General features: G+C 37.7%; 1 protein-coding gene and 1 pseudogene across 6 annotated transcripts in view; one reads left to right on the top strand and one right to left on the bottom strand.

The window, feature by feature from the left end:
* The window catches only part of ABHD17B (abhydrolase domain containing 17B, depalmitoylase), a 53,129-nt gene that overhangs the window by 9,567 nt on the left and 18,030 nt on the right, over nt 1-25,532 (top strand). For 2 of the 6 annotated variants that reach the window (XM_060610066.3, XM_078436030.1), the window contains exon 3: nt 2,389-2,487. The exons of the other annotated variants lie outside the window; for them this stretch is intronic. In XM_060610066.3, the coding sequence (XP_060466049.1) occupies nt 2,434-2,487 (54 nt within the window). In that variant the 5' untranslated portion in view covers nt 2,389-2,433. The remainder of the gene's footprint in view (nt 1-2,388; nt 2,488-25,532) is intronic. 6 annotated transcript variants of the gene reach the window in all.
* Nucleotides 7,909-9,418, bottom strand: LOC144614080 (small ribosomal subunit protein uS5 pseudogene; annotated as a pseudogene).

Raw genomic sequence — 25,532 nt, 5'->3', positions numbered from 1 at the left:
GGGTGAATTAAACTTAAGGTAACTAAGGTGTGGGTTGATTGCATTTATGTCTAAATCTAAAGCTTAGTACTAAAACTTTTTTTTTTTTTAGGGTCAAATTTCCCCAAAAAGGAAAGAACAAGAAGAGGCTACCAATTTAAGTTTTGAAATTACTTCAAAAAAATTTTTTGACATTAGTGCCTGTTACAATTTTTTACATAAGTTTTCTTTTTCACAACAATGTGTATTTTAACAAAAATAGAAAGGACATAATGTCCAAATGGAAGGGAAACCTTTAAAATCATTAAGCCCACTACTCTTGTCCTTAGTTTTTCTCATTTCTCCAAAGAATGATAACTTTATCATATACCAGTACCAGTCCTCAAACAACCCTTCCTGAAAGACTTCTGAGATGACAATTTTATACACAAAAATATAGTACATTGTTACTGTTGTATAACAAACTTCAATTGTTATAGCTGAACACTTATGTTAAAAAAGAAAAACTAAATATTGTATTTTTCCCTTGTTAGAAACTCTTTCATATTTTGTTTTGCAGTAAAGTTATTCCTCATTACCAAATTTCTAAGAAATTAACAAAATTTTAAACTGAAGCAACTCAGAAATACACAGCATTAATTCATGAACTATTTCCTTTTGTTAACTTACTAGATACTTCTGGGTTTTGTTTATTATGACTTATTTTTAAAATTGCCAAAAGTCATTGTAAATCCAATTGTTTTTATTATTCTTTTTAAGATTTTATTTTTATGTAATCTGTACACCCAACATGGGATGGGGCTTGAACTTTCAACCCTGAGATCAAGGGTTGAATGCTGCACGGACCAGGCCAGCCAGGTGTCCCCAACTGTTTTTAGAAATAGGGCATCAAACTGCTCTAACATACCACCGCTTACTCTCTTACCTTGTCCTGGTTTGGGAATATTCTCCTGTATGCATAAACTTATTTGCTTATAGAAATGTAGCTATTGCCTAGTCAGCTGTAACAGCACATCTTTAATGAACACATTTTTGGGGGTTCCTACCAAAGTGAAGAACAGAGCTAAGTAGGCTCCATGTTCTTTAAATCTGAAGTTCTGCTTCTGCCTTTAATAATACTGGAAAGCAATTAGAGTAATACAGAAAAAAATCAAGGTTCAGAGGCTTATAGCTGCCATTCTTGCCAGTATTCTCCTCCCCTAGGTCCTGAAGGGTATGGACATGGTTAGCAAGACATTTGCTGATATTCCCTGATGTTGATGCTAAAAAAGGAAAAGGGAAGGACTCGGCTTCTTACCGTCTGGGTATCCTGGTCACTGGATAGTCTACTTTCAAATTTGAGTGAGGGTAGTCTCTGCCACCTGAGGCCTTGGGCAGCTGTCAGTTGACTACCCTAAGTAGATACAAGGCAAGTCGCCTTTAAAGATAAACTTGCTGTTTTTATGGGTGTGTTAGGGCATTGCTTGGTACCTTAGCATTTAAAGACAATATGCTGCACCTGGGGGCTACAGGAACAAATCATTTATTTTAAATGAATGAACAATTTAAAAATGAATACTTCAGTGTCCAACTCTTGAGTACAGTTCACATCATGATCTCACAGTTCACTTCATGGAATCGTGCCCCACATTGGGCTCTGTGCTGACCGTGCAAAACCTGCTTGGGATTCTCTGTCTTCTCTCTCTCTCTGCCTCTCTCTCAATAAATAAATAAACAAACGGTTTTAAAAAAATGAATGCTTCAAGATGTAAATCCTTCTTGTTAGCACACATTTTATATCAAAAGAAACCCTCAAACGTAACAGAATGTTGTTCCATTTTTGCCAAAAGGAAACTTAAATTATCTCTTCAAAATAATTCATGAGTACTAGCCTCTTTACAGTGGCCTCCCAAATTAATCAATTGGGAAGCATTTCAACTTTTTTTCTTTTTGGCCAGCCATCAAATAATCCTTTAGATAAAGTATTTCCCAACATTTTCAAAAGACACTCATGATATAACTTGATATATAAAAATATTACAGCTTTATAATCAGGAAATTGATTTGCTGTGTTGCATTTAATGGGAATTGGCCAGATAAAACATCTTTAGCTGGCAAATTAGTAATTTGTATGTGCAGTAATTGTCCTCAACTTAATGGTCTGTTTATTTAACTGCCTCTCTTAAGGATTTTAAATATATCAAAAGGTGTTTTAATGCATAGAGTGCAGTGTAAATAGAAATACAGTTTGCTAATCATCATGATTTCCAGAAAGATTCAAGCCATAAGTTACATTAGTGTTGTGAATCCTGGTTCAAAACAACAAAATAAAATCTATTTTGATTATATTTAGCATGAACTCAGTTTATATTCTATCAGGTCTTTAGGTATAACTGTAAGTTCTTATTTTCTTTACTCTTTTTCATTTAGATTGTTATTGATCAGGTACTTCCTATGTAGTGCTAGAGAAAACACATGGTCACTGACCTCATAGTAAAGGCCATAGGCATTTATCGAGTAAGCCCACAGGTGAATACACGACAGGGACCACAGTTTTCAACTGAAATGGAAAAGAACTGGGTGCTATGAAAAGGAATAACCTAACTTACATTTGGGGTTGACAAGATCTCTCTGAAAAGGGGGCATTTGAGATTGGAATAATGAGAAATCAGGTAGAGAGTGTGCAAATCCTGAAGTGGAAACAACTTTCATGCTTTTAAAGAAACGGAAGGTGAGGAGAGCATCCACAACCATAAGTGATGAAAGGAGAGGTATCAAAATAAATTTGGAAAAGCTAACAGAGGCCTGATCCCGTAAGGTCTTTAAGAACCTGTGGAGGGGCGACGGGGTGGCTCAGTCGGTTGAGTGTCCGACTTTTCGGCTCAGATTATGATCTCATGGTTCATGAGTTCAAGCTCGGGGCCTGGAGCCTGCTTCGGATTCTGTGTCTGTGTGTGTGTGTCTCTCTCTCTCTCTCTCTCCTCCTCCTCCCCTGCTCACACTCTGTCTCTCTCTCAAAAATAAATAAAGATTAAAAATAGACATTAAAAAATTAAAAAAAAAAGAAGAACCTGTGGAGAAGTAAGATTTTCTTGGAAGTACTGAAGGAAGCCATAGAAGAGTTCCTAAGCAGGTTATCACCTTGTAGGCTGTATAGAAAAGAAATTGTAGATTTGGAGAACATATGGGAGAAATTCACAGTTACTCTCAAATACTTTCCATTTGTTTGTTTACTCACACATTTTGAATTCCTTCTGTTGTCTTATTCTACATAACCCTGGTCAGTCCTTTCATTTGCGAAAGCTGGGAACTGTAGTAAAGCATAGAAAAGTAACTTAATGAAGAGAATTGTGTGTCTTATCCACAGTTAAGGATAATAGAAATTGAATGACTTCTCCATTGAACTCTCTTTTTTGTATTTTTACTTTAAGCTATGGAGGCCAGTGTAAACTTCTTGCTATTTGATGCTGTTTTGACTTGTATTTAGTAATGCTCCATAGGTTTCCTTTTTTTGGAAAGTCATATTTAGAGACTATTTTTGTATTCTTGGTATTATTAATAGAATGTACAATCAGATTTCTCTTTCTGTGGGGGCAGTGAGGGGAAGAGAACTGTATTTAGTTGTATAAAGAAAGATATGTGAACATAGGATATGATGCCAAAAAAATCCAGGCAGATTACAAAGGAAAAGCTTCCTTTTCCTTTGGGATTCAATATAATAAAATATTCTTGGGGTGCCCGGGTGACTCACTCAGTTAAGCATCTGACTTGGGTCCTGATCTTGCAGTTCATGAGTTCAAGCCCCTCATCAGGCTGTCTGCTGTCAGCGAGGAGCCGACTTCAAATCCTCTGTTCCCCCTTCCCCTCTGCCCCTTCCCTGTTCATGCTCGCTTGCTCTCTCTGTTTCTCTAAATAAATAAATAAGTAAATAAATAAATAAATAAATAAATAGAGATTTAATAAAATAAAATATTCTTGCTGGAAAGCTCCAGCTCTCTCATTAAAATTGACACACTTAGGGATATAAGAATTCATTTTAAATAAAATTATAACTACAACCTGATTGGTATGTAACCCAGTTAATGAAGGATGAATGGACTACCCATCTTTAATGCTTGCTTTCTCTTTCATCCTAACAAGTATTTACACCAGAGGTATACTACACATGTAGATCACCAAAAAACTAGCTATTGGATACTTCTCAAATCAAAGATTTGCTCCAGCGGTTTTTTTGCAAGCCTCTGTTCCTCTTCTCTAGTTGCATTACTTGGCATTAAGCATCAGAAATGTTGTTCTCTGTCAGCTTTGACTAAGACTTTGTAGATGTCGTGTAGAAATTGTCTCTAAAAGGAAATAAGTCTGGAATATTCACTTGTTTCTTTGCTACTTGCCTCTTTAAAAAAAAATACAAGATGAAATTTTTATTAACAGAAACATCCAGTAAATCAAGATTATCTTTATTTTGCAGAGTAGATATATGTATTACTAATGTGAAGAAACATTACTTTTAAATGTAGTCAAGTGTTGGGGTACCTGGGTGGCTCAGTCGGATGAGTGTCCGACTTCAGCTCAGGGCATGATCTCACAGTTTGTGGGTTCAAGCTCTGCTTGGAGCTTTGTGCTGACAGCTCAGAACCTGGAGCCTGCTTCACATTCTGTGTGTGTGTGTGTGTGTGTGTGTGTGTGTCTCAAATAAACATTAAAAAAAATTTTAAATGTACTCAAGTGTTGATATTTAACTGAAGGATGTGGTTTATATATTTTGCAATATGATAACCATTTGTTGATTTTCTACCTTCCTAATAGTGTGTTTCACATGCCACCATGTAGTAGGTTGAGATATGTGCCTTTTTGAGGCTTCTTTTTGAAAATCTTAAATTTGAAATCTTAAAATTTAAATAAATTCTTGGGGTGCCTGGGTGGCTCAGTCAGTTAAGCATCTGACTTTGGCTCAGGTCATGACCTCACGATTCATGATTTTTGAGCCCCACATTGGGCTCTCTGCTGTCAGTACAGAACTTTGGATCTTCTGTCTCTCTCCTCTCTGTCCCTTCCCTGCTCACACTCTCTCTAGTTCAAAAATAAACATTATAAAAAAATGTAATTCTTCAGCAGTACCATAGTTACCAAGTCACTGTGCTCTGCTTAAGTCATCGGTATGTAGGCTTTTATGCAGTTGCCTAAATGACTGTATTATTCTGTCTAATGCATGTGTAAAGAACTACAGTCGTTTCTATACATTGTTGAACAGAGATTTGTTTCTAAATTTTAAGTTTTTAAAATGTTTTCATTTATCTAATTCTTCCCTTTTCCAGTTTTTTCCCCCTCCTTTCTACTATGCACCCTTTGCTTTAGTTCTTTCTTATGATCGTACTCTTACCTGTATTATTCTCTCACCCCGGAGAGTTTTTTCTCTGCTTTTGGAAATCACATCCTGGTCTCAGTTCTAACTTCACAAAGTTTCTCCTAATTATTGATACCTATGTTTGATTTCTGAAGCTTAAAATCTACCCCATGTTCTACAAGTACTTAATTTTTTATAAGATGAAAAGAGCGTTGATTTATTACTAATAAATTATACGTATCATTCATTATAATGCGTTTAATATATTGACTACCAATTTACAAAAGAACACATGAATTTAGGATAAAAAGAGACTTGAATGAACATGAAACTAGTTGCCATGTTTTCAACTGAAGAAAAAAACCTCAGAGCCATTAAATGATTTACCAAAAGTCTGAAAGAATTTAAATTGACTCTCAATTGATCAGGTGTGCTGTTGTTTTCTTTAATTAGGCATGTAAACTTTTTTTTTGAAGTAATTATTCTAGTTCTTGTTATGTACTCCTTAAGAAAATGTACACAAAAGGTAAAATTTTCATGTTTGAAGAAACATTGACAAAATGTTGATTTGTTGAGATAGGAAAGGTATTAAGCACAAGTGAGGGTGACAAGTGGTGATTACACATTTTCTAGGAGTAGTGGTGTTTCTTCAAATCTGTACTTACTGATGCGTATAGCTAAGGAAACGCAGCTGGCAGGAAGAGGAAAAGGAAGTGGTGGAGATGGCAGCGTGTATAGATGGCCAGACTGTTGGTAGACCGACTGAAGGCCTTATTAGTGAGGACTGACCGACTTGTTACAGTCTGTGTAAAGAGGGGCAATGATGTTGTTCAGGAATACTACTCTTGACCTCATAAGTGCCATAATCCCTCCCTGTATCCCCACTAAACATAGAAATTATATAGATGGAGAAGGGACTGATAGACTAATAGGAGGAATATACTTACATGCTGCTTATCATGCAGTTCTGTTGTTCTTTTTTCCACATGGTTGATAAAAATACCTTTTTCAAAATGAGTATTTGGAGGGACAGTTGAAATTCTACTCTCATCCACTCTGTGGATCAAAACCATCATGTCATTTGGTTTGGTTTTGCTTCTTATTTGCCAAAACAGATTTATATCAGCTCTACTGCTTTATTGAATAAATGGTAGGGTAACACTGACTTAATGTAAATAACTGAAGTTTCACTCCTTCACCGAATAAACATTTTTAAGAGGTTATCTCAGAACTGGCCTAGTGAAAGAGCCTATTCTTTTGAGAATTAATGTTTAATACATAAATGCTGATTTGGACCACTTCCATTTTCAGTCTGTCCAATAATAGAGAAGAATGTCATCAAAACAAGGCATTAGAAATTTCTTTCCTTTCAAAAAGGAGTCTTCGGGGGGCCACCTGGGTGGCTCAGTTGGTTGAGTGAGTGGTGGAGCATCCGACTTGGGCTCAGGTCATGATATTGTGGTTCGTGAGTTCCAGTCCCGTGGACAGTTCCAGCCTGTGCTGGCAGCTCAGAACCTGGGGTCTGCCTCAGAATCTGTCTCTCTCTGCCCCTCCCCTGCTCACACTCTGTCTCTCTCTCCCTCCATGTCTCTCTTCCACCCCCCCCCCCCCCGTCTCTCCCAAAAACTGAATAAAAACATTAAAAAATGTTTTTTCTTAAAAAAAGGAGTTTTTGGACAAAATGTTAAAGTAGAAGATAAAAGCTAAAGAAACTAAGGGAAAAGGTAACTGTCAGAGAAAAAAAGATAAGACCCTAGGTACATTTAATAAGGGGAAAGTCCAAGAGTCCAAAAAACCTTTTGGAATGAATAAATTATTACTTTGTTCCCATTATATTCAGACACTTACTCCATTAGTCGTTCTTAGCTACTTTATACTTACATTCAAGATTAAGAGGCCTGTATCCTAGAATGTAATTTAAGTGCCATTGAATTCAAGCCTTTGATGTTAGAGATAAGGAGGCTGAGATCCAGGGAAAAGGGACTTCCTTAATGTCTCAGAGATAGTTAGTGTCAGAGTAGGGAATAGAATCCAGCCTTTCTCATTCATAGACTAGAGTTCTTTATACTATACCACAGACCAGTTATGGAAAAAAAAAATTTTAAAGGCGGGAGGATGAAACCTGATACGTAGTTAAATTCACAGTAGTCATTGTGTATACTTTTATATGTTCTTCTGATTTTTAAAATAAATGATAGTTGACATTTCTTCCTCACTGTAAGGAGAAGCTCATGATTTTTTCCAGCCCTTGACATTGTTAGAGGTTTTATGTCTTAGGAAGTAGTTTCTTTGCTAGATGATTTCATATCCTATATAACAAGGTTACAAGAAGTTAATAATATGGATCTGTTAAAGCCCTCTAAGCCAACTGTTATTAATTTTACAACTTATTGGAGCTCCTCTTTATAGGGAGAAAGAGAGCTGTAACTTTTCTTGGATTAATCTTTAGGTAAGAAGGGTAAATCAATCTATTAGCATTAATTGGCATTTAAAATTATTTCTAGTTATAAATTTATGTGTCTTCCATAAAAATTTTCTTATTCCCTACTTTGTGGAGTCTACAAGTAGATATCCCAAGCCTTATTTTATTCTAAGAAGTTTTCCATATAACAGCCCCAAAGCTTCTGGAAGATACACACACACACACACACACACACACACACACACAATATTCCTAACCCAAAAAGAACCCTTTATGTATCAACATGAAAATGTATACATAGACTTGATGAATTTTCTCTTTTCTAGTTTTCTTTTTAATCATGACATTTGCCTTTTTCTTCTTTAACAGGCTTTAATTATCTTCTTTCTTGTTTAAGACTATGTGGTAAACACAACTGGAGCCTGTGTCCTCTGCACAGAGACTCTGGTGTGTGTCTTTACAAGATGGTCAGTGAATTCCTGATAGGGAGACTTGATGAACATTCTCTTTCCAGAGGTCAGGGAGGGGAGACAGGTGTAGGTCTTGGGAATCAAAAGTGGCCTTGGTGAAGTTGCCCGGGTGGCAGGGCAGACCCTGGCTGGCGTGTAGCAGTGGTCAGTACTGTCATCGTCCGTATCTTCTTGGGCTCAGGGACTGAGACAGTGCCAGTGCCCCTGAGGCTGAGGATGAGACCGACCAGCACAGAGCAACAGCAGCTGCTCACCCTGCATGGGACAGTGTGGGGCCTGATGATCTTGTTCCCCCAATCACCTCACCACACAGGTCACTGGAAAGCTTGGCGGAGATTATGGCCTCACTGACAGCAGTGGTTACCTCCCTGGAGCACTTAACACCCAGTTAAGTCCACAATGGACATGTCCATTGTCCTCTCCGATGACAACAAATGCCTAGAACCTGGTCCACTGGGAGTCTGCTTTTGTGCCAACATAGTCTTCAAAACCTTATCCTTGAGGGATGCCCCCAGGAAAAAGTCAGTAATCTCATATTCCTTGGTGGGCAGGGAGAAGAGATAGATCTCCTCCAGGAAGTGATCTTCATGTCTTTGACCAGGCGGCACAGCTTGGTCGTGAGGATCCACTCCTTTTCCTCAGCCTTGCCTCTGTGAGCTCTGTGGTCTTGGCGGCTTCGACTCCCACCACGACCCTGACTCCTGGATGCTGCTGTAAAAGCTACCAAAAGCTACGCTCTGGCCTCCCATCACAGGACCCTTCCACAGCACTGGTGTCCTCCACCATTTGGTGTTTTCTCTTTTCTCAGGGAAGCACATTTGCCTTTTAAATAAGGTGGGGATAGGGGTGTCTGGGTGGCTCAGTCCACTAAAGCCTCTGACTTCTGCTCATGTTATGACCTCATTGTTCACGAGTTAGAGACCAAGCCTTATGTTGGGCTCTGCTGACAGCTCAGAGCCTGGAGCCTGCTTCAGATTCTGTCTCCCTCTCTCTCTGCCCCTCCCCGGCTCACACTCTCTCAATAAATAAAGAAACAAACATTTAAATAAAAGGTGGGGAGAAAGTGATAGTCCTTTGTCCTCAGAAAGGAGTTTGTGTATGTCTTTTAGGAGAAGAGAAATGTGTATATCCCTGTTTCTTCAGTTGATATTAGCGTGATGATTTTAGTACCTTCTTACAGATCTTCTGTGAAAAGCTGGCAGCCTTACTGTAAAACTCTGGCATCTCGTTATATTCACAGACCAGAATTCTGATCCTCTCCCCTCCCCAGTTATCTGTAAATCTACCTCCAATAAGGGCTCAAGGTATTTTTTTAGAAGTATAGTATCTTGACCAAGTCCTCTGGAACCTCCACTGGGAAGGTGAAAGAACTAGGGGTATTCCTTAATGGCCAGGTGAAGGCATATCCCCAGACCAAGAATAAGAAGTCAGCTACCAGAATTGTAATTTAGTTTGTGTGCAGTGCCAAAAGAGAAAAAAGAAATTGAAGTCAGGAGTACAAAGTAGAAATTCCTGCCTAGAACTGAGACTATTAATCATATGAGAAGTAAAGTTTGGGACAGAATGAGTATTTACAGAATCAAGGTATAGGTAGGTTAACATCCAGGTTGGTTTCTTTTGTGACGGAAAAGCCTCCGTGCAACTTTGGAGATCTCCGTCACATACATGCAAAAGGGATGAGTTTTTATAGCTTTTCAGATACCTCTATAAAAAGTAAGATGCCATAGTCATTCTAGATTGGGTGCATGGTAAGACTTGAGGATAAAATGAATATGTAACAGAAATCTTAACTGAAGAACTTCCAGACTTTTGAGAAGATTGTTTTCAGGGCACTCTGTTATTAAATGTTTTGGATGCTGCTTCTACAAACTTTGCATACAGTTTTGGCAGTTCTAGAACCACAGATGTTCTTTTTCTTTTTTTAATGTTTATTTTTGAGAGAGAGACAGACAGACAGACAGAGCATGAGCAGGGGAGGGGCAGAGAGAGGGAGACACAGAATCTGAAGCAGACTCCAGGCTCTGAGCTGTCAGCACAGAGCCTGATGTGGGGCTCAAACTCAAAAACTGTGAGATCATGACCTAAGCCAAAGTCAGATGGTTAATTAATCAACAGAGCCACACAGGAGGCCCTCTTTTTTTTTTTTTTTTTTTAATGTTTATTTATTTTCAGAGAGAGAGCTAGTGGGGGAGGGACAGAGAGTGGGAGAGATAGAGAATCCCAAGCAGGCTCTGCTCTGTCATCACAGAGCCTGAAGTGGGGCTTGAACTCATGACCTGAGCCAAAATCAATAGTTGGATGCTTAACTGACTGAGCAACTGAGGCATCCCCGGATATTCTTAATAGTGGTGGTAGCTCAGGTGATTTTCAGGTTTGACCCCAAGCTGATAACATACTGATTTCAATTTTGCATGGGATTGATTATAAAGAGTACCTAGCTCAGAACCATCCACATAAGGGTTTGTCCAACGTCAAGTCTGAGAGCAGTATATCACTGTATTGCCATTTGGGGTAGAGGATGTTAATAAGAAACAATTTATTAAGCATTAGAGTATTGACTAGATGGCATGGTAGAGGCTAAAAGGCTTGATACATTCTTCAGATTACCCACACTTTTCAAAGAAAGGTAATGTAGCACTTTTCTACTTTACAGATCAACATTGGCTTATAGCCTTCTTTTTTGTTTTTAAGTTGTATTTATTTACTTTGAGAGAGAGACAGAGAATCCCGAGCAAGCTCTGCCCCGTCAGTGCAGAGCCCAACATGGGGCTCGAAGTCATGAACCATGAGATCATGACCTGAGCCAAAACCAAGAGCTGGTCACTTAACCGACTGTGCCACCCAGGTGCCTCTGGCTTATAGCCTTCTTTTCTTAATGCATCCCTAGTTCAGTCAAAGCTGGTCTAAGAGGGCAGAACAAGCAGCAGTGAGAACGGTTCCTGAAATGTCACTTAAAGTTGGCAGAGCTGAAATTTTCCACACTGCTCTTCTGCAAAAAGCAGGAAAATCTTGAGTAAGATGCAAAAAATAGTTAATTCAGCCCTGAGAGACAATATGCCCATTTGACCAGGACATAGGCCTTAGGCATGTAATTAGGTCTAGTCAGTCCTTGAAGGGTTATAGTATCTTGGCTTCCATATCTAAGAACACCTTCCTGATGGCAACCACTGAAACTCAAATTGTTGTTGACATGGTGGGGGAGACAGAGGATAGGACTTCTAAGCAATGTGTAATCATGGGGTTGGTGATTTGTACTTGGCCCCACAACTGACAGAGAGTAAAGGAGCATCATAAACACATGCTGCTCCTCAAAGCCCCTGTCAGACGTCTAGGTCAAAGTTCCTGTGTAACATCCTTGTGCATTTATCCACCTACTTTCCCTTGATAATGATACTTCATTGGATAGGGATGACTTTTGGTCTCACTGTGAATGTGTCCATTGGGTAAGTGCAAGGTCTACCAAGCTTTCCATTGCTCAGGAGTCTACCATATCCATGCCTCCTAATAATTCCAAGAGACGCTATTCTCAGGGAGATGAAAATTCTGAAATGAAACATAAAAAAAGAGGGATGGATTTGGATCCAGCCACCCTAGGTTTTTTTCCTGTTTAGAACTGAGACATTTTAGGTGGCCTACCTTTGTTAAAATGGTCTGTCACCCTGAAGCACAAGCAGAATTGTCATCAGGCTTCCTGCCAGTAAACTCAGTTATCATATACATTGCCTTCAGATCTTTTTCAGTTACAAGCCACCCAGGGTCCCCAGTGGACCCAGTGGCTCTCAGACTGGGGATTAGTCTGCCCTCTCACGAGGTACACTGGGCAGCCAGTTTGCCTCCCTTTACAGTGAGTGCCTTCTGCACATTATTATCTTTAGCCCCCTCTACCCAAGTAGAAGCTTGGATTTAGTGTAGGGGTTGGGTGGATGATTTATGTGCTTGTAAGCATGGAGCTAAAAGTGATTTGAAAGTGAAATAAAGCACATAACCAAGTCTTAAAAATTGAAGGGAGAATTCAGGCATAAGGAAACTGGACAGAAACTCAAACTTCTATCTGAAGGTAACAGAATAAAACTCAGAAATATCAGACTAGAGAAAGAGGGCTCAAAAAGAAAGTAAAATATAGGGGCACCTGGGTGGCTCAGTCAGTTAAGCATCCAACTTCCCTCAGGTCATGATCTCATGGTTTGTGGGTTTGAGCCCCGCATCAGGGGGGCTGTGCTGATAGCTGTCTGTGCTGACAGCTCAGAGCCTGGAACCTGCTTCGGATTCTGTGTCTCCCTCTCTCTGCCTCCCCCATTCACACTGTGTGTGTGTCTCTCTCTTTCAAAAATAAATAAACATTAAAAAAAAAAAAAGTAAAATGTAAAATCCTGAAATACAACAACAATGGCCACAAGTACCTTAGTGGGAAAGGAATTATTCAAGGGCTCCAAAGTGGCTCACATTCCAAGCTGGTTTATGTATCACCAATACCAATTCCGTCTCTATTTCCATGCTAACGCATAGCCCAGGGAGGTTGCCAAGCTTTCATAGAAACAAATCATTCAATAGCACATTTAAGGCTTGGAGATAGAATTCTGGTACCAGTGACTGATTGGATCTCAGCTCTTAGTGTTTCTTGAAACAGAAAACCTCTCAGTTTGAATTTCAGATTTGTGTTAGGTCTTGCTTATTTTACTTAATTCTCAAAGCAACCCTGTGAGATAGGTAGTATTCCCATTATACATCATTGCAAGGACAGACCTCTTCATCTGTCCTCAAGTAATTGACACTGAATGGTGAATCTATTAATTCTAAAAGTCTAAATATCAGACATTGTTCAATAGACTCATTATATTAGCGGTTTCTGTGCGGTAGGTAGCATTGTTTTGTGAGGTATCATCCATTTCTCTGACTTCATTGGGGTAGACAGCTACTACAGAAGTGTTTGTTTTTTAAATACTTTATTAAGGTGTAATTGACCATAAGCTGCACATATTAAAAGTACACAATTTGATTTTTTTTCAGTTGAAGTATAGTTGACCATAAGTATTTTTAAAAAGAGTTAAAAATAGAGGGAAAAGATAGTAAGAGACAACAGATCAAAATACTTTAAAACAAAAAACACGTTAGTAAATCTAATTATTGACTATAAGAAAATACAACTAATTTTTCTTTAGCACAGAGAGAACACTCCCCAACTAAATTATATGAGGTTAACATGTAATCTACAAAAACCTGACGAGTATATGAAAATAGACCATGAAAGGCCATTCTCAATCATTAAATATAAATGAAAAAATTCTATGTAAACTAGTTTATTAGCAAAGTGAGTCTGGTAATACATTAAAAAGATTTACATTATCACCGAATTAGGATTATTCCACGAATGTCAAGTTGGCTTTTTGGAATTTACCCTGTTAAAGCTCTGAAAAACTAGGAAAGAAGGAAACTTCCTTAATCTCTAAAGGACATCCATAAAAATTCTGTAGGAAAAGTTATCCTTAGAAAAAGAATACCATCAGTGTTTCAACATTAAGAAAGTGTGCTGGAATTCTGGTAGTAAAGTGCCGTAAAAGAAGAAAAAACAATTAGAGAGTAAGAATTTACAAAAACTCACGTGTGTACTGTCAGTACACAAAAACATTGCATTTCTATACATCAACAAAGATAAGAAAGTAGAATTTTTTTTTTTTTTTTTTTAATTTACATCCAAGTTAGTTAGCATGTAGTGCAACAATGATTTCAGGGGTAGATTCCTCAATGCCCCTTACCCATTTAGGCCCCCCCCCCACACACACACACAACCCCTCCAGTAACCCTCTGTTTGTTCTCCATATTTAAGAGTCTCTTATGTTTTGTCCCCCTCCCTGATTTTGTACTATTTTTGCTTCCCTTCCTTTGTGTTCATCTTTTCTGTGCCTTAGAATCATATGAGTGAAGTCATATGATATTTGTCTTTTTCCAACTGACTAATTTCTCTTAGCATAATACCCTCTAGTTCCATCCACGTAGTTGCAAATAGAATTTTTAAAAAGATGTAAATAGGGATATCTTGTTCAAGAATATAAATTGTACACTGAAAGATTTCAGTTCTTCCCAAATTAATTTCTAGATGCAGTACATGTCTAGATGTTGACATCTTAACAGAGTATCACTTACATTCATTAACGTATCAAAGTTAATCCAAATGACAAATCCCCATGGGTTGGTAGTACAGATGTTACTACAAACTGATACCACCTTTGAGAACAGTTTGGTGGTCCATTTAATAATATTGAAGGATATATCCAAAGACTTGTGAAATCCTTACACATTTGAAGCTCACTGAAATAATATTATTTTCACATAATAAGTAAAATTTGCCCTTTTTATTTTATTTATTTAGTTAGTTAGTTTTTAGTTTTATTTAAGTAATCTCTACACCCAATGTAGAATTGGAACTCACAATCCTTGGTTTAAGAGCCACATGCTCTTCTGATTAAGCCAGCCCCAAAACGCTCCAAAATTTGCCTTTTTAAAAGAGCGACCTCAATCTTCAGGAAAGAGCAAGCAAAGCTGTGAATATATAGATACCAGTTCAGATTTTACTTATTTTTTGCCGTCTGGTAACCAAAACCACTTCCTCTTTCCCCAGATACATTCTCTCACATTCTGAACCACTTATTTTCTTCATCCAGTCTTAGTTTTTTTTAATGTTTATTTTTGAGACAAAATCTGAAGCACATTCCAGGCTCCGAGGTGTCAGCACAGAGCCCAATGCGCGGGGCTCAGACTTAACGAACCCTGAGATCAAGACCTGAGCCCAAATCGGGCACTTAACCAACTGAGCCACCCAGGTGCCCCTGGATTTTTTTTTAACTTAATATTTGTTGGGGTTTTTGGATATGAAAAGGGAAGGTCTTTCATCCTTATTTTTCTTCTGCTGCTGGATTTATTATTCTCTCTCCATGTTCACACCATAGCAAAACGTTTCATTCTTACACACTAATTTAACTCTGTGATTAAAGAGCATGTCCCCTGGACCCAAACTGCTGAATATGAATACTGGTTTTACTGTTTACTAGCAATGTGATCTTAGAAGATTTAAACTTCTCTGTTTCTTCTTCTCTAAATTGCACCAGGGGGAGGATAATGGCATCTGTCTTACAGGGTTGTTCTGAGGATTAAATAAGGTTAATACTTAGGAAGGTTTTATAGGATCTAGCTACATATAATTGTATTTTTATAAATGAACAGTAGCTTGGCTTTCATAACCTACCACAATTTCAAACCTGCAAATTTAGATTCTTCAGTGTGAAAGTTAGTGATAATACTATTTGATTTGTCTTGTTTTATGACCTTAAGCTCAGCTAACATGGGCTTTTGAGTGACTTCTGTGTGACAGCCATTGCGAGAAGTAGATATACTTGAATGTTAAGTATATGAAATGAAATATGTATGTAATAAGGTTCAAAACGTTGGTAATTTACAAAGTAGTCAGTTGGCTAATTATACAAAAAAGAAACATTTTTAAGCCCAGGAAGTCTAGCTCCTTGAAACCGGACTTCCTGGGCCCTTCATATACATTTCCATACTTTAAAAAAATTTTTTTGGCATTTATTCATTTTTGAGAGACAGAGACAGAGTGGAAGCGGGGGAGGGGCAGAGAGAGAGAGGGAGACACAGAATCAGTAGCCAGCTTCAGGCTTTGTGAGCTGTCAGCACAGAGCCGGACGCAAGGCTCAAACTCACGAGCCGCGAGATCATGACCTGAGCCGAAGTCGGACGCTCAACCGACTGGCCACCCACGTGCGCCATACATTTCCATACTTTCAGAAGATACTTTTCTGAAAGGTGGCTCAGTCGGTTCAGCATCCGACTTCAGCTCAGGTCATGATCTCACGGCTCCTGAGTTCGAGCCCCGCATCGGGCTCTGTGCTGACAGCTCGGAGCCTGGAGCCGCCTTCAGATTCTGTGCCTCCCTCTCTCTTTGCCTCAACCCGCTCGCATTCTGTCTGTCTCTCTCTCTCTCAAAAATAAATAAACATTAAAAAAAATTTTTTTAAATAAAAAGATGTATGGAGTGGAATTTAATTTTTTAGTGATAATTCAGTGTACTGTAGATATAAAATGTTCAAAACTTTTTAAACTTAGAGAATTTGCAGGGTAAATGTTTAAATATAAATTTAAACTGGGTGGGTCAGTTGGTTAGGTGTCCGACTTAGGTCCAGGTCATGATCCTGTGCTTCATTGGTTTTAGCTCCGTGTCCGGCTCTGTGCTGACACCTCAGAGCCTGGAGCCTACTTCAGATTCTGTGTCTCCCTCTCTCTCTGCCCCTCCCATTTGCACTCTGTCTCCCAAAGATAAAAATAAATATTAAAGAAAAATTTTTTAAATTGAAATACATAAAGTTTTATTTTAGGACCTTAAGTGTTGTTGTTGTTGTTGTTGTTGTTGTTGTTAAGTAAACTCCACCCCCAACATGCAGCTTGAACTCAAAATCCCAAGATCAAGAGTTGCATTCACTCCCGACTGAGCCAGCCAGGAGCCCCAGGAACTTTTTTTTCTTTTTTTGAATACTTGAGAGCTCACATAATTTTCATGTATCATATGTTAAATTTTTAAGTATATTTAACTCCAACTTTAAAATTTACTTTGAAATATTAGCCAGTTTTATTTAACTATACAAGTTGCTGGATGTGACATCTCTTTGTTTTTGATTGATGGAAAGTAAGAAATAATTCAAACAATAAATATACATTAGAGTAAAACTAAAAATATTTTTATGCTTTTCAAAACATTATTCCCTACCAAAAGAAATGAAATCAGAGACTGTAACAGATGTTTATTCACCCATGTTCATAATAGCATTGCTCTCAGCCAACAAGGGTCCGACAGATTAATAAATAAGGAAAATGTGGTATATACATAAAGTGGGATATTATTCAGCTTTTAAAGGGAAGGAGATTCTAACACATGCTACAATGTGATAAACGTGAAGATATTATGCTAAGTGGAATAAGCCAGTCTCAAAAGGACAAATAGGATATTTTATATGACAAATATCATATGATCCAGCTGATGGTGATGAGTGCAACATAATGTAAATGTACTAATGCCACAGAATTGTACACTTAAAAATGCTTAAAATGATAAATGTTATGTATATTTTACCACAATTTTTAAAACTAAGCATTGTTTCCCCACAGTGGCCAGGAGATAAAGAAATCACTAATTTTGGAAAATAGTTATAAGATTCAGAAATCTCTCTCACCCCCTCACAAACACCTGCACATTCTTCCTCTACCTTTATTACCTCCCCCTCTCCCAAATTATGTCATTAACTATAACTTGCCTAATACAAATTAATGTCCTTGAGGTGCTTTGTTTTTAGTTGTTGGGGGGAAGCTTTGAGCATATCTGAAGTTTGTCAAATTATAAATTTCTTTATTCTTTTACATGCTACAGAATAGTGAATGAATCAGAAGTGAGAATTTAAAAGCATCTTAGTCATAAAGTTGCATAAGGAAGAATCCTTAATATCTAGTCCAAACTTCGCATTTTATAGAAAAAGAAAATTGTATATAAAGAGCTTAACTTTCCTAAACTCCCAACTTTTTAGTAGTAAAATTAGAACTGAAAGCCAAAGCCAAGTCTCTTAATTGTTAGCTTAGTGGTTTCTGGCCCACCCTGTACCTGTTAGAAGCCCTAATTGCATTACTAGATCAAATAGTTTGAGCTAAACTATTTTGTGTCCTTGAGTATTTGTAAAGTATCTTCTATTCCCATTAGGCATGATAAACAGAAGACACTTGTTTGTGCCATAGGCAGAGATAGATGGATGGTGTGTGTGTGTGTGTGTGTGTGTGTGTTTGTGTGTGTGTGTACAAGGTGTATGTGAGAGAGAGATTTGAGACTTGAGTCCTATTCTCACATAAAGTAGTATATCCCCAGAAATCTTCCTTATTTTATTAGAATGAACAGTGAAGAACCAATCCCACAGCATGAAAATCCAAGATGAACAGGGCAACAAACATTATCCAAAAAACACAGATGGACAGAACAACAAAAATCTGTCTACATTAATATTCTAAGACAGATTTGAGAGGATGATATTGCACCCATAAAACTAAAACAGAATCCTAATGTTAGAATTGATTCTACACTCTAGAATATTAAAGTAATGATCTGTAAGATGAACTTACAAAAAATTCCCTGGAGCACAGAGCTGAAAGAGATGGGAAAGGGAAAGAAAAGTAGGTATAATAGATGATCCTAGGAGTTTTAAATTGGAATTCCTAATGGAACAGAGACAGTAGAGGAAATAATTTTTTAAAAAATAATAGAAGGAAAAGTCTTTGCTAAATCAAGTCCTGGGGTTTTTGATCAAAAGGACCTGCTAAATGCAAATAGAATGGATGAAAAATAACACACACGTTGATTTCAGAGCTAAAGAAAGATAAAGGAGAATCTTGTCAATTTTTTGTGAGATAGAGATGGGCATCACTTCAAAAAACAAAAATTAGATTGGTGTTACACATCACCATAGGATGCTAGAAGATGTGAGCCAATAATTTAAATTTTGAGGGAAAGTTTTAAAAACAATCTATAATTGTGAAGCATGCCTACCTAGTTTCTCCTAGGTATGAAACCAAAATAAGAGCTTTTTGAAAGTATGTGTGTAAAAATCTGGTTTTCTTCCCCAGGTCCTTGGGAAGAAGGCAGGGCAAAAGACTTGGAAATATATTCCAACAAAACCAAAGAATCTCACCAAAAGGTTAAAATGTGAGATTAAGAAACAACACAAATATGTAATGAAAAATGAAATTCTGGGTAGACCAACAACTGTGCTATGTACTGGCCCAGATCATAATTGTTTCAGGTTAAAACAGAACTCACTGGGGTCTGCGAATGTCTTCAAAAACAACATGGATTCTGTTGGCACAGATTCCAAGAGTAAGAAGTTAGAATGTGTTAAATATGCTAAAAAGCTTGTGGGGTAAAATTAATCTCTTCAGAAAGTCCAAATATGAAGCAAACTGACATGTGCCTTATTTTTGAGCAATTACCTGACTGTAAACACCTTAACACTTGGAATTAAGTGACCTAAAATAACTATTCATTCTCTGGGTTTTATCGCACTGCTTTGATGGCAGTGAGTAATATTATAAATAGTTTTTGTTGCTACTCAATTTTTAAAAATCAACCTAAAGAAAAAACATAGGAAAACATAATAGTTGTAAAACAAGCTGCAAATAAGATAAAACTTAGGTATGTGAGTACATGAGGAGCCAGTGGAAACTTCCTAAATTTGATGGAACAAGAAGTAAAGGTTCAATTATATAAATATAATTATTTATAATAATTAAAGTTATTAAAATAACCAATGAAAACTACAAATATACAGAATAAGCAGAGATGAAAGAAAATAGGGTAAATTTTCTGAATCTTAGAATGAGGATACATCATAATAAAGGTTAAATGAGTATAGTAGGAAACACCAAAACTAAAAACAAATGACCCAAAGTCATAATTTCTGTATTTGATTTGAACCCAGTTTGGGTTTGAACTGGAATTAGGAGATTTCTTGTCTTAAGTTATTTTTTTTATTGAATTCATATAAGCACATGGTTAAGAAGCCGAATGATTTGTTTGTTATGAAAATTGGCAAGCCCAGGCCCCCGTTCTATCTCTTTGATATATCCTTTCCCAGGGCATGTACTTATTTTTGAAGGATTCTTTGTATGTTTACCTCTGTATCTTTAGATAACGGTATTATATCACTATTTCTTACATATTGACATCTGCTTACAGAAGAGGATCTAGCTCTCCGTCACCGTGACAACATTCATGCTTCCCATTCTCCCAGTGATCCATGGAACCTCCCATATTTCTGGATCTTTCCTTCAGATTAGTCTAATAGTTCCTCCAGTGTAACTTCTGGTCTTCTTAGTTGGGGAGGATATCTAGGAAACTGAATTTTTCAATTGACTTTTAACCAGTCCCTATTTTAGCCTGGCAGTGAGCCTTATTTTTTTAATTTTTTAACCTCCTGTGTGGTTTGAATTTTTTTTTTTAACTCTTAGGAATTCAGTTGAGATACCAGTAATGAGAGTCTTCTTTGTGAAAAGATTGTGTTTATCATTTATAGTCAGCAATGAAGTAGTCGTTAATTTCGATTACTAAATGAAGTAGTCATTTAGATTTTATCCTACTATAGATGGGTATTATATACTGTGGAACACATTGAGTAAGTGTTCACCTGAGAAGTTTCCCAGAAAAAGATCTTACTGCTTATAAATGGAGGAGAGAGGGGCTCCTGTGGCTTAGTCAGTTAAGCATCTGACTCTTGATTTCAGCTCAGGTCATTATCTCACAGTTGGTGAGGTCTAGCCCTGCATCAGTCTCCGTGCTGACATTGTGGAGGCTGCTTGGGATTCTCTCAGCCCCTGTTCCACTCGTGTATACGTGCTCGCTCTCACTCTCTCACTCTCAGAATAAATAAATAAACTCTTTAAAGAAATGAAGAGAATAATATGTATTTGTGGAATAATACATGTTTGTGGAATATGTATTGGTATATAGTACCAATGTATTATGAAGCTTTTCTATGAACTTTGAGGATAATCATGTTTTGGAAAGTCTTTCAGGAGTGGTGCCAAAAACTGATGATTAAGGGGGGAAAACATGTGCCTGTTCATGTTTTAGTTTATGCTCAGCAACATGTACAGGTGTGACTTTGAAAGCTAAGCTATAATTCATTTTCCAGTCACCAAAAGCTTTATAGGAATCTGTGATAATGACATATATAAAAGTCAACAAACTATCTTTCTACTTAATTATTAGGAAGGCTTGATTTGCTTGTTAGGGCTTTACTTAAGTGCATCATCAGGATTGTAAGTGTTTAGAATATTGGATGGACTACATTCAGAAATAAACATTAAAAAAAATTTACTTGGCATATAATCACAAATGTTTTTATAGTTTCTTATGGTTTGCTGGCAGTTCCAGCCCATGGAGAACCTTTCAAGAATGTGAATCCCTTTGATACATCAAAAACATGCATTGAAATGTATAAATGTCTTAATTGATTTGTATTGATCTTTTTTTTCTAACACACCTTTTTCCCAAACGTTTATTTTGAGAGAGTGCATGCAAGCAGGGGTAGGGGTAGAGAGAAGAGAGAGAGAGAATCCCAAGCAAGACTCTGTCAACGTGGACCATGATGTGGGTGGGGCTTGATCCCACAAACCATGAGATCATGACTAGGACTGAAATCAAGAATCGGACACTTAACCAACTGAATCCACCCAGGCGCCCCTCATTGCTCATTTTTAATAAAATGGCCTTTACATTAAAATTGGGTTTGATGCAAAGAATACAAAAATACTAATTCAAAGGGATCCATGTACCCTGATGTGTATAGCAGCATTATCTACAGTAGCCAAATTATGGAAATAGCCCAAGTGTCCATCTACTGATGAATGGATAAAGGCGTGTGTGTGTGTGTGTGTGTGTGTGTGTGTGTGTGTGTACGTGTACACATACACAGACACAATTACTCAGCCATGAAAAATAATGAAATCTTGTCATTTACATGGATGGAGCTAGAGAGTATAATACTAAGCAAAATAAGTTAGAGAAAGACCCAATACATAATTTCACTCATATGTAGAAGTTAAAAGCAAAACAAATGAGCAAAGGGGGAAAAAAAGAGAGGGGCAAACCAAGAAAAGACTACCAGAGAACAAACTGATGGTTACCAGAGGGCAGGTGGGTGGGGGGAGGGGTGAACTAGGTGATGGGGATTACGGAGTGCATTTGCTGTGATTAGCACTAGGTGTTGTATGGAGATGTTGATTCACTATATTGTACACTTGAAAACCCCTATTACACTGTATGTTAACTGGAATTTAAAAACTTAAAAAAGAATTGGGTTAGATGTTGTAATGTTTTTCCCAAAATACATTCTTCTAAAACAGTATTATGTAGGTAATCTCATTTTGTTGTGTGACATTTACGGTATTCAATAGGATCTACAAAAATTGCCCATATATACTTTGGTGGACAGGCCAGGAAGGAAAGCTCTCCAGCATTTCAAGCTAGTATGGATAGGAAGCATGTAAACTCTCATTCTTGATTGCCTGAGTTTGAAAGATTCTAGTTCAGCAGTGCCCAATAGGGCTTTCTTGCAGTGTTGGAAATGTTCATTCTTCACTATGCATTTTGGTAGGCACTAGTCATATGTGGCTAGTATGACTGAGGAACTGAATATTTAATTTAAATAGCTATATATAGTTAATGGCTCCTATATTACAGTAAATATTAAGAAACTGAGGGAGAACATAAGTATAGAAGTGGTCACATTGACTTACGTTAGGATTTCTGGTCCAGATAAGTTTGTTTGGAATAGTTTATAGGCTCTGCAACTTCCTCACTTCTGATCTTCCAATCCTTACTGCCTGTTTTGTTTTGTTTTCTTTTGTTTTTTAACTAAAAAAAAAAAAAAATAGGTTCATAATGAAATGCTAGGATTGAGACTTTTGGTAACTCTGGTAGATTGTTGTCACCTTCACCTCAACTTTTTTTGTGTGTCTAACCCCAATTCTTCTCACCAGTGGGAAAGGAATCTTATTTTGTCACGACCTGGTAAGTTTTTCCTATAAACTTTTCTAAACTCACAGTTAATTAAGGCATCTATTCCATTTACCACTAAAATTACATTTCCTAGGGTGTTTTCAAGTGACTCATTGACCCAGTTGTTCTCCAGGTATTTCTAGAATCTTACTAGTATTTAAAAAGGATAACTCTCCTGAAATCATTGTTGTACTGTATGCCAATTTGGATGTAAATTAAAAAAAAATAAAATTAAATAAATAAAAAGTATAATTCTACCTTAAAAAGTAACTGACATGATTCCTTTTAAAAGAAAATCGTTTTACTAAAATTTCTCCTTTCGATTTGAAATAAATATAGTACTTCAAAAAAATTTTTTCCTTAAGGTTTCAAGTTTCTATTCCCATGTTAGTACAGCCCTTGTAAGGTGTCTTTAGTCAGAGTTGAGTTTTCCTACCAAAGTCACCTCATCGAGTCCTGTGATCTCAGACAGGGGAGTGCCTTTGCTGCTGAATGCTATATAAAATGGTCCAAAAAAAGAAGGAAATGCAACCTACACCCCCAAAAACGTTTTACAAGCTGTATTTCCACATAAGACTTATACAAATAAGATAGAAAATGTGTTTGAAGAAATATCCTAAACACCTAGTTTCTAAATTACACTTATTTTGATCATCATAAGTATTTTGGATGCTGTCTTGACTGAAAAAGGAGCGTGTTGCCAGACTCATTTTTTATTTTTTTTTTAAACGTTTATTTTTGAGACAGACAGAGCATGAACGGGGGAGGGGCAGAGAGAGAGGGAGACACAGAATTGGAAGCAGGCTCCAGGCTCTGAGCCATCAGCCCAGAGCCTGACGCGGGGCTCAAATTCATGGACCGAGAGATCATGACCTGAGCTGAAGTCGGACACTTAACCGACTGAGCCACCCAGGCACCCCTTGCCAGACTCATTTAAAGGTGAATGAATATGGGGCACCTGCATGGCTCACTTGGTTAAGCGTCTGCCTTTGGCTCAAGTCATGATCTCATGGTTTGTGAGTTCAAGCCCCGCGTTGGGCTCTCTTCTGTCCGAGCAGAGCCTGCTTCAGATCCTCCCCCCCCCCCCCCCCAATATAAATAAGTTTTTTAAAACTTCAAAAAAATAAAGGTGAATGAATATTCCACATCTTTGTATGCACTAAAGTCTGTAATGTATACATTATAACATTCGTAGTTTCACTTGCTGTACTTTCTGTAAATGCTACTACAGATTACTCACTTGGTATCCTTGAAGTTGAAGTTCAGTTTCATTTTCCTTACTTTGGGGTAGTGATCACACCCATAAGGCTACTGACTGTTACATAATTAACCACCTTTGCGTGGTATCATTGTGATTTCCTTTGGATCAGTCTGTTGGGATATATTGGACTCATGGCCCCATTGAACAGAATTGACCTAAAATCTGATTTTTCCCTCAGCTTTTTCATAGTTAAATAGTTTTCTTTCATCACTTCTGACTTTAATCCATTCTGATCTTTGCTACCTCTTGCTGTTAATAATTAAGCATCCACTTCATGTGTTGATTTCTCGTGTTAGTCAGGGTCTGCTATAAATCTCATTATTTTGTTTTTTTCTTTCAGTGTATCTAAGAAAACATCAGGCTTTAATTTCTGTACCCAAGGATAAGCATCCAAAATGGATTGGTGGTTTTTTGTTTTTTGTTTTTTGTTTTTATGGTGGCAAATGGACCAGTCTTTACATTTTGTGCAGACTTCTCATCTTCAAATATTTTTTTACTCTTGAATGCTCAGGGATTTATTTAAAAAATTATAAGCTCTAAGAAGTGCTGCTGTTTAAGTGGCTTATTATATACCTACCTACACTCTAAATTGGATGAGACTTTAAATCAGCATATATCCTATTTAGAGCATAGTTGTCAAAATATCTCTCAAAATGAAGAAGAGATATAAGCATTTTTAAATGTTTTTAAAAGTTTTAAAATGTTTTAAAAGTTTTCTTGTGTGTGCCTGGGTGGCTCATTCGGTTCACTGTCCGACTTCAGCTCAGGTCATGATCTCATGGTTTGTTCATGGGTTTGGAGCCCAACGTTGCGTTCTGTGCTGACAGCTCAGAGCCTGGAGCCTGCTTCAGATTCTGGGTCTCCCTCTCTCTGCCCCTCCCCTGCTCATGCTCGCGCTCTCTCTCTCTCTCTCCAAAAAAAAAAAAAAAAAAAAAAAAAATTAAAAATGTCTTCTCGGGGCGCCTGGGTTAAGCTTCCAACTTCAGCTCAGGTCATGATTTCACAGGTCCTGAGTTTGAGCCCCACATGGGGCTGGCTCTCTGGTCAGCACAGAAGCCCGCTTCTCCCTTGCTTGCGCTCTCTCAAAAATAAACCTTAAAAAAAATAAATAAATAAAAATGTTTTCTCTAAAAACACTTAAGTACTAGTTCAGTTCATCACAACATCTCAAACCCAAAAAGAATCAGTTGGGGGTGCCCGGGTGGCTCAGTCAGTTGAGCATCCGACTTCGGCTCAGGTCGTGATCTCGCAGTCTGTGAGTTCCAGCCCTGAATGGGGCTCTGTGTTGACAGCTCGGGGGCCTGGGGCCTGCTTCAGATTCTGTGTGTGTCTGTCTGTCTGTCTGTCTGCCTCTCTCTCTCTCTCTCTCTCTCTCTCTCTCTCTGCCCCTCCCCCGCTCATGCTCGCTCGCTCTCCCTCTCTCTCTCTCTCTCTCTCTCTCTCTCTCTCTCTCTCTCTCTGTCAAAAAAAAAAGAATC

Source organism: Panthera onca, chromosome D4 (genome assembly GCF_046562875.1).
Source record: "Panthera onca isolate mPanOnc1 chromosome D4, mPanOnc1 haplotype 2, whole genome shotgun sequence".
NCBI lineage: Eukaryota > Metazoa > Chordata > Mammalia > Carnivora > Felidae > Panthera > Panthera onca.
This window is presented reverse-complemented; position numbering and strand designations above follow the sequence as displayed.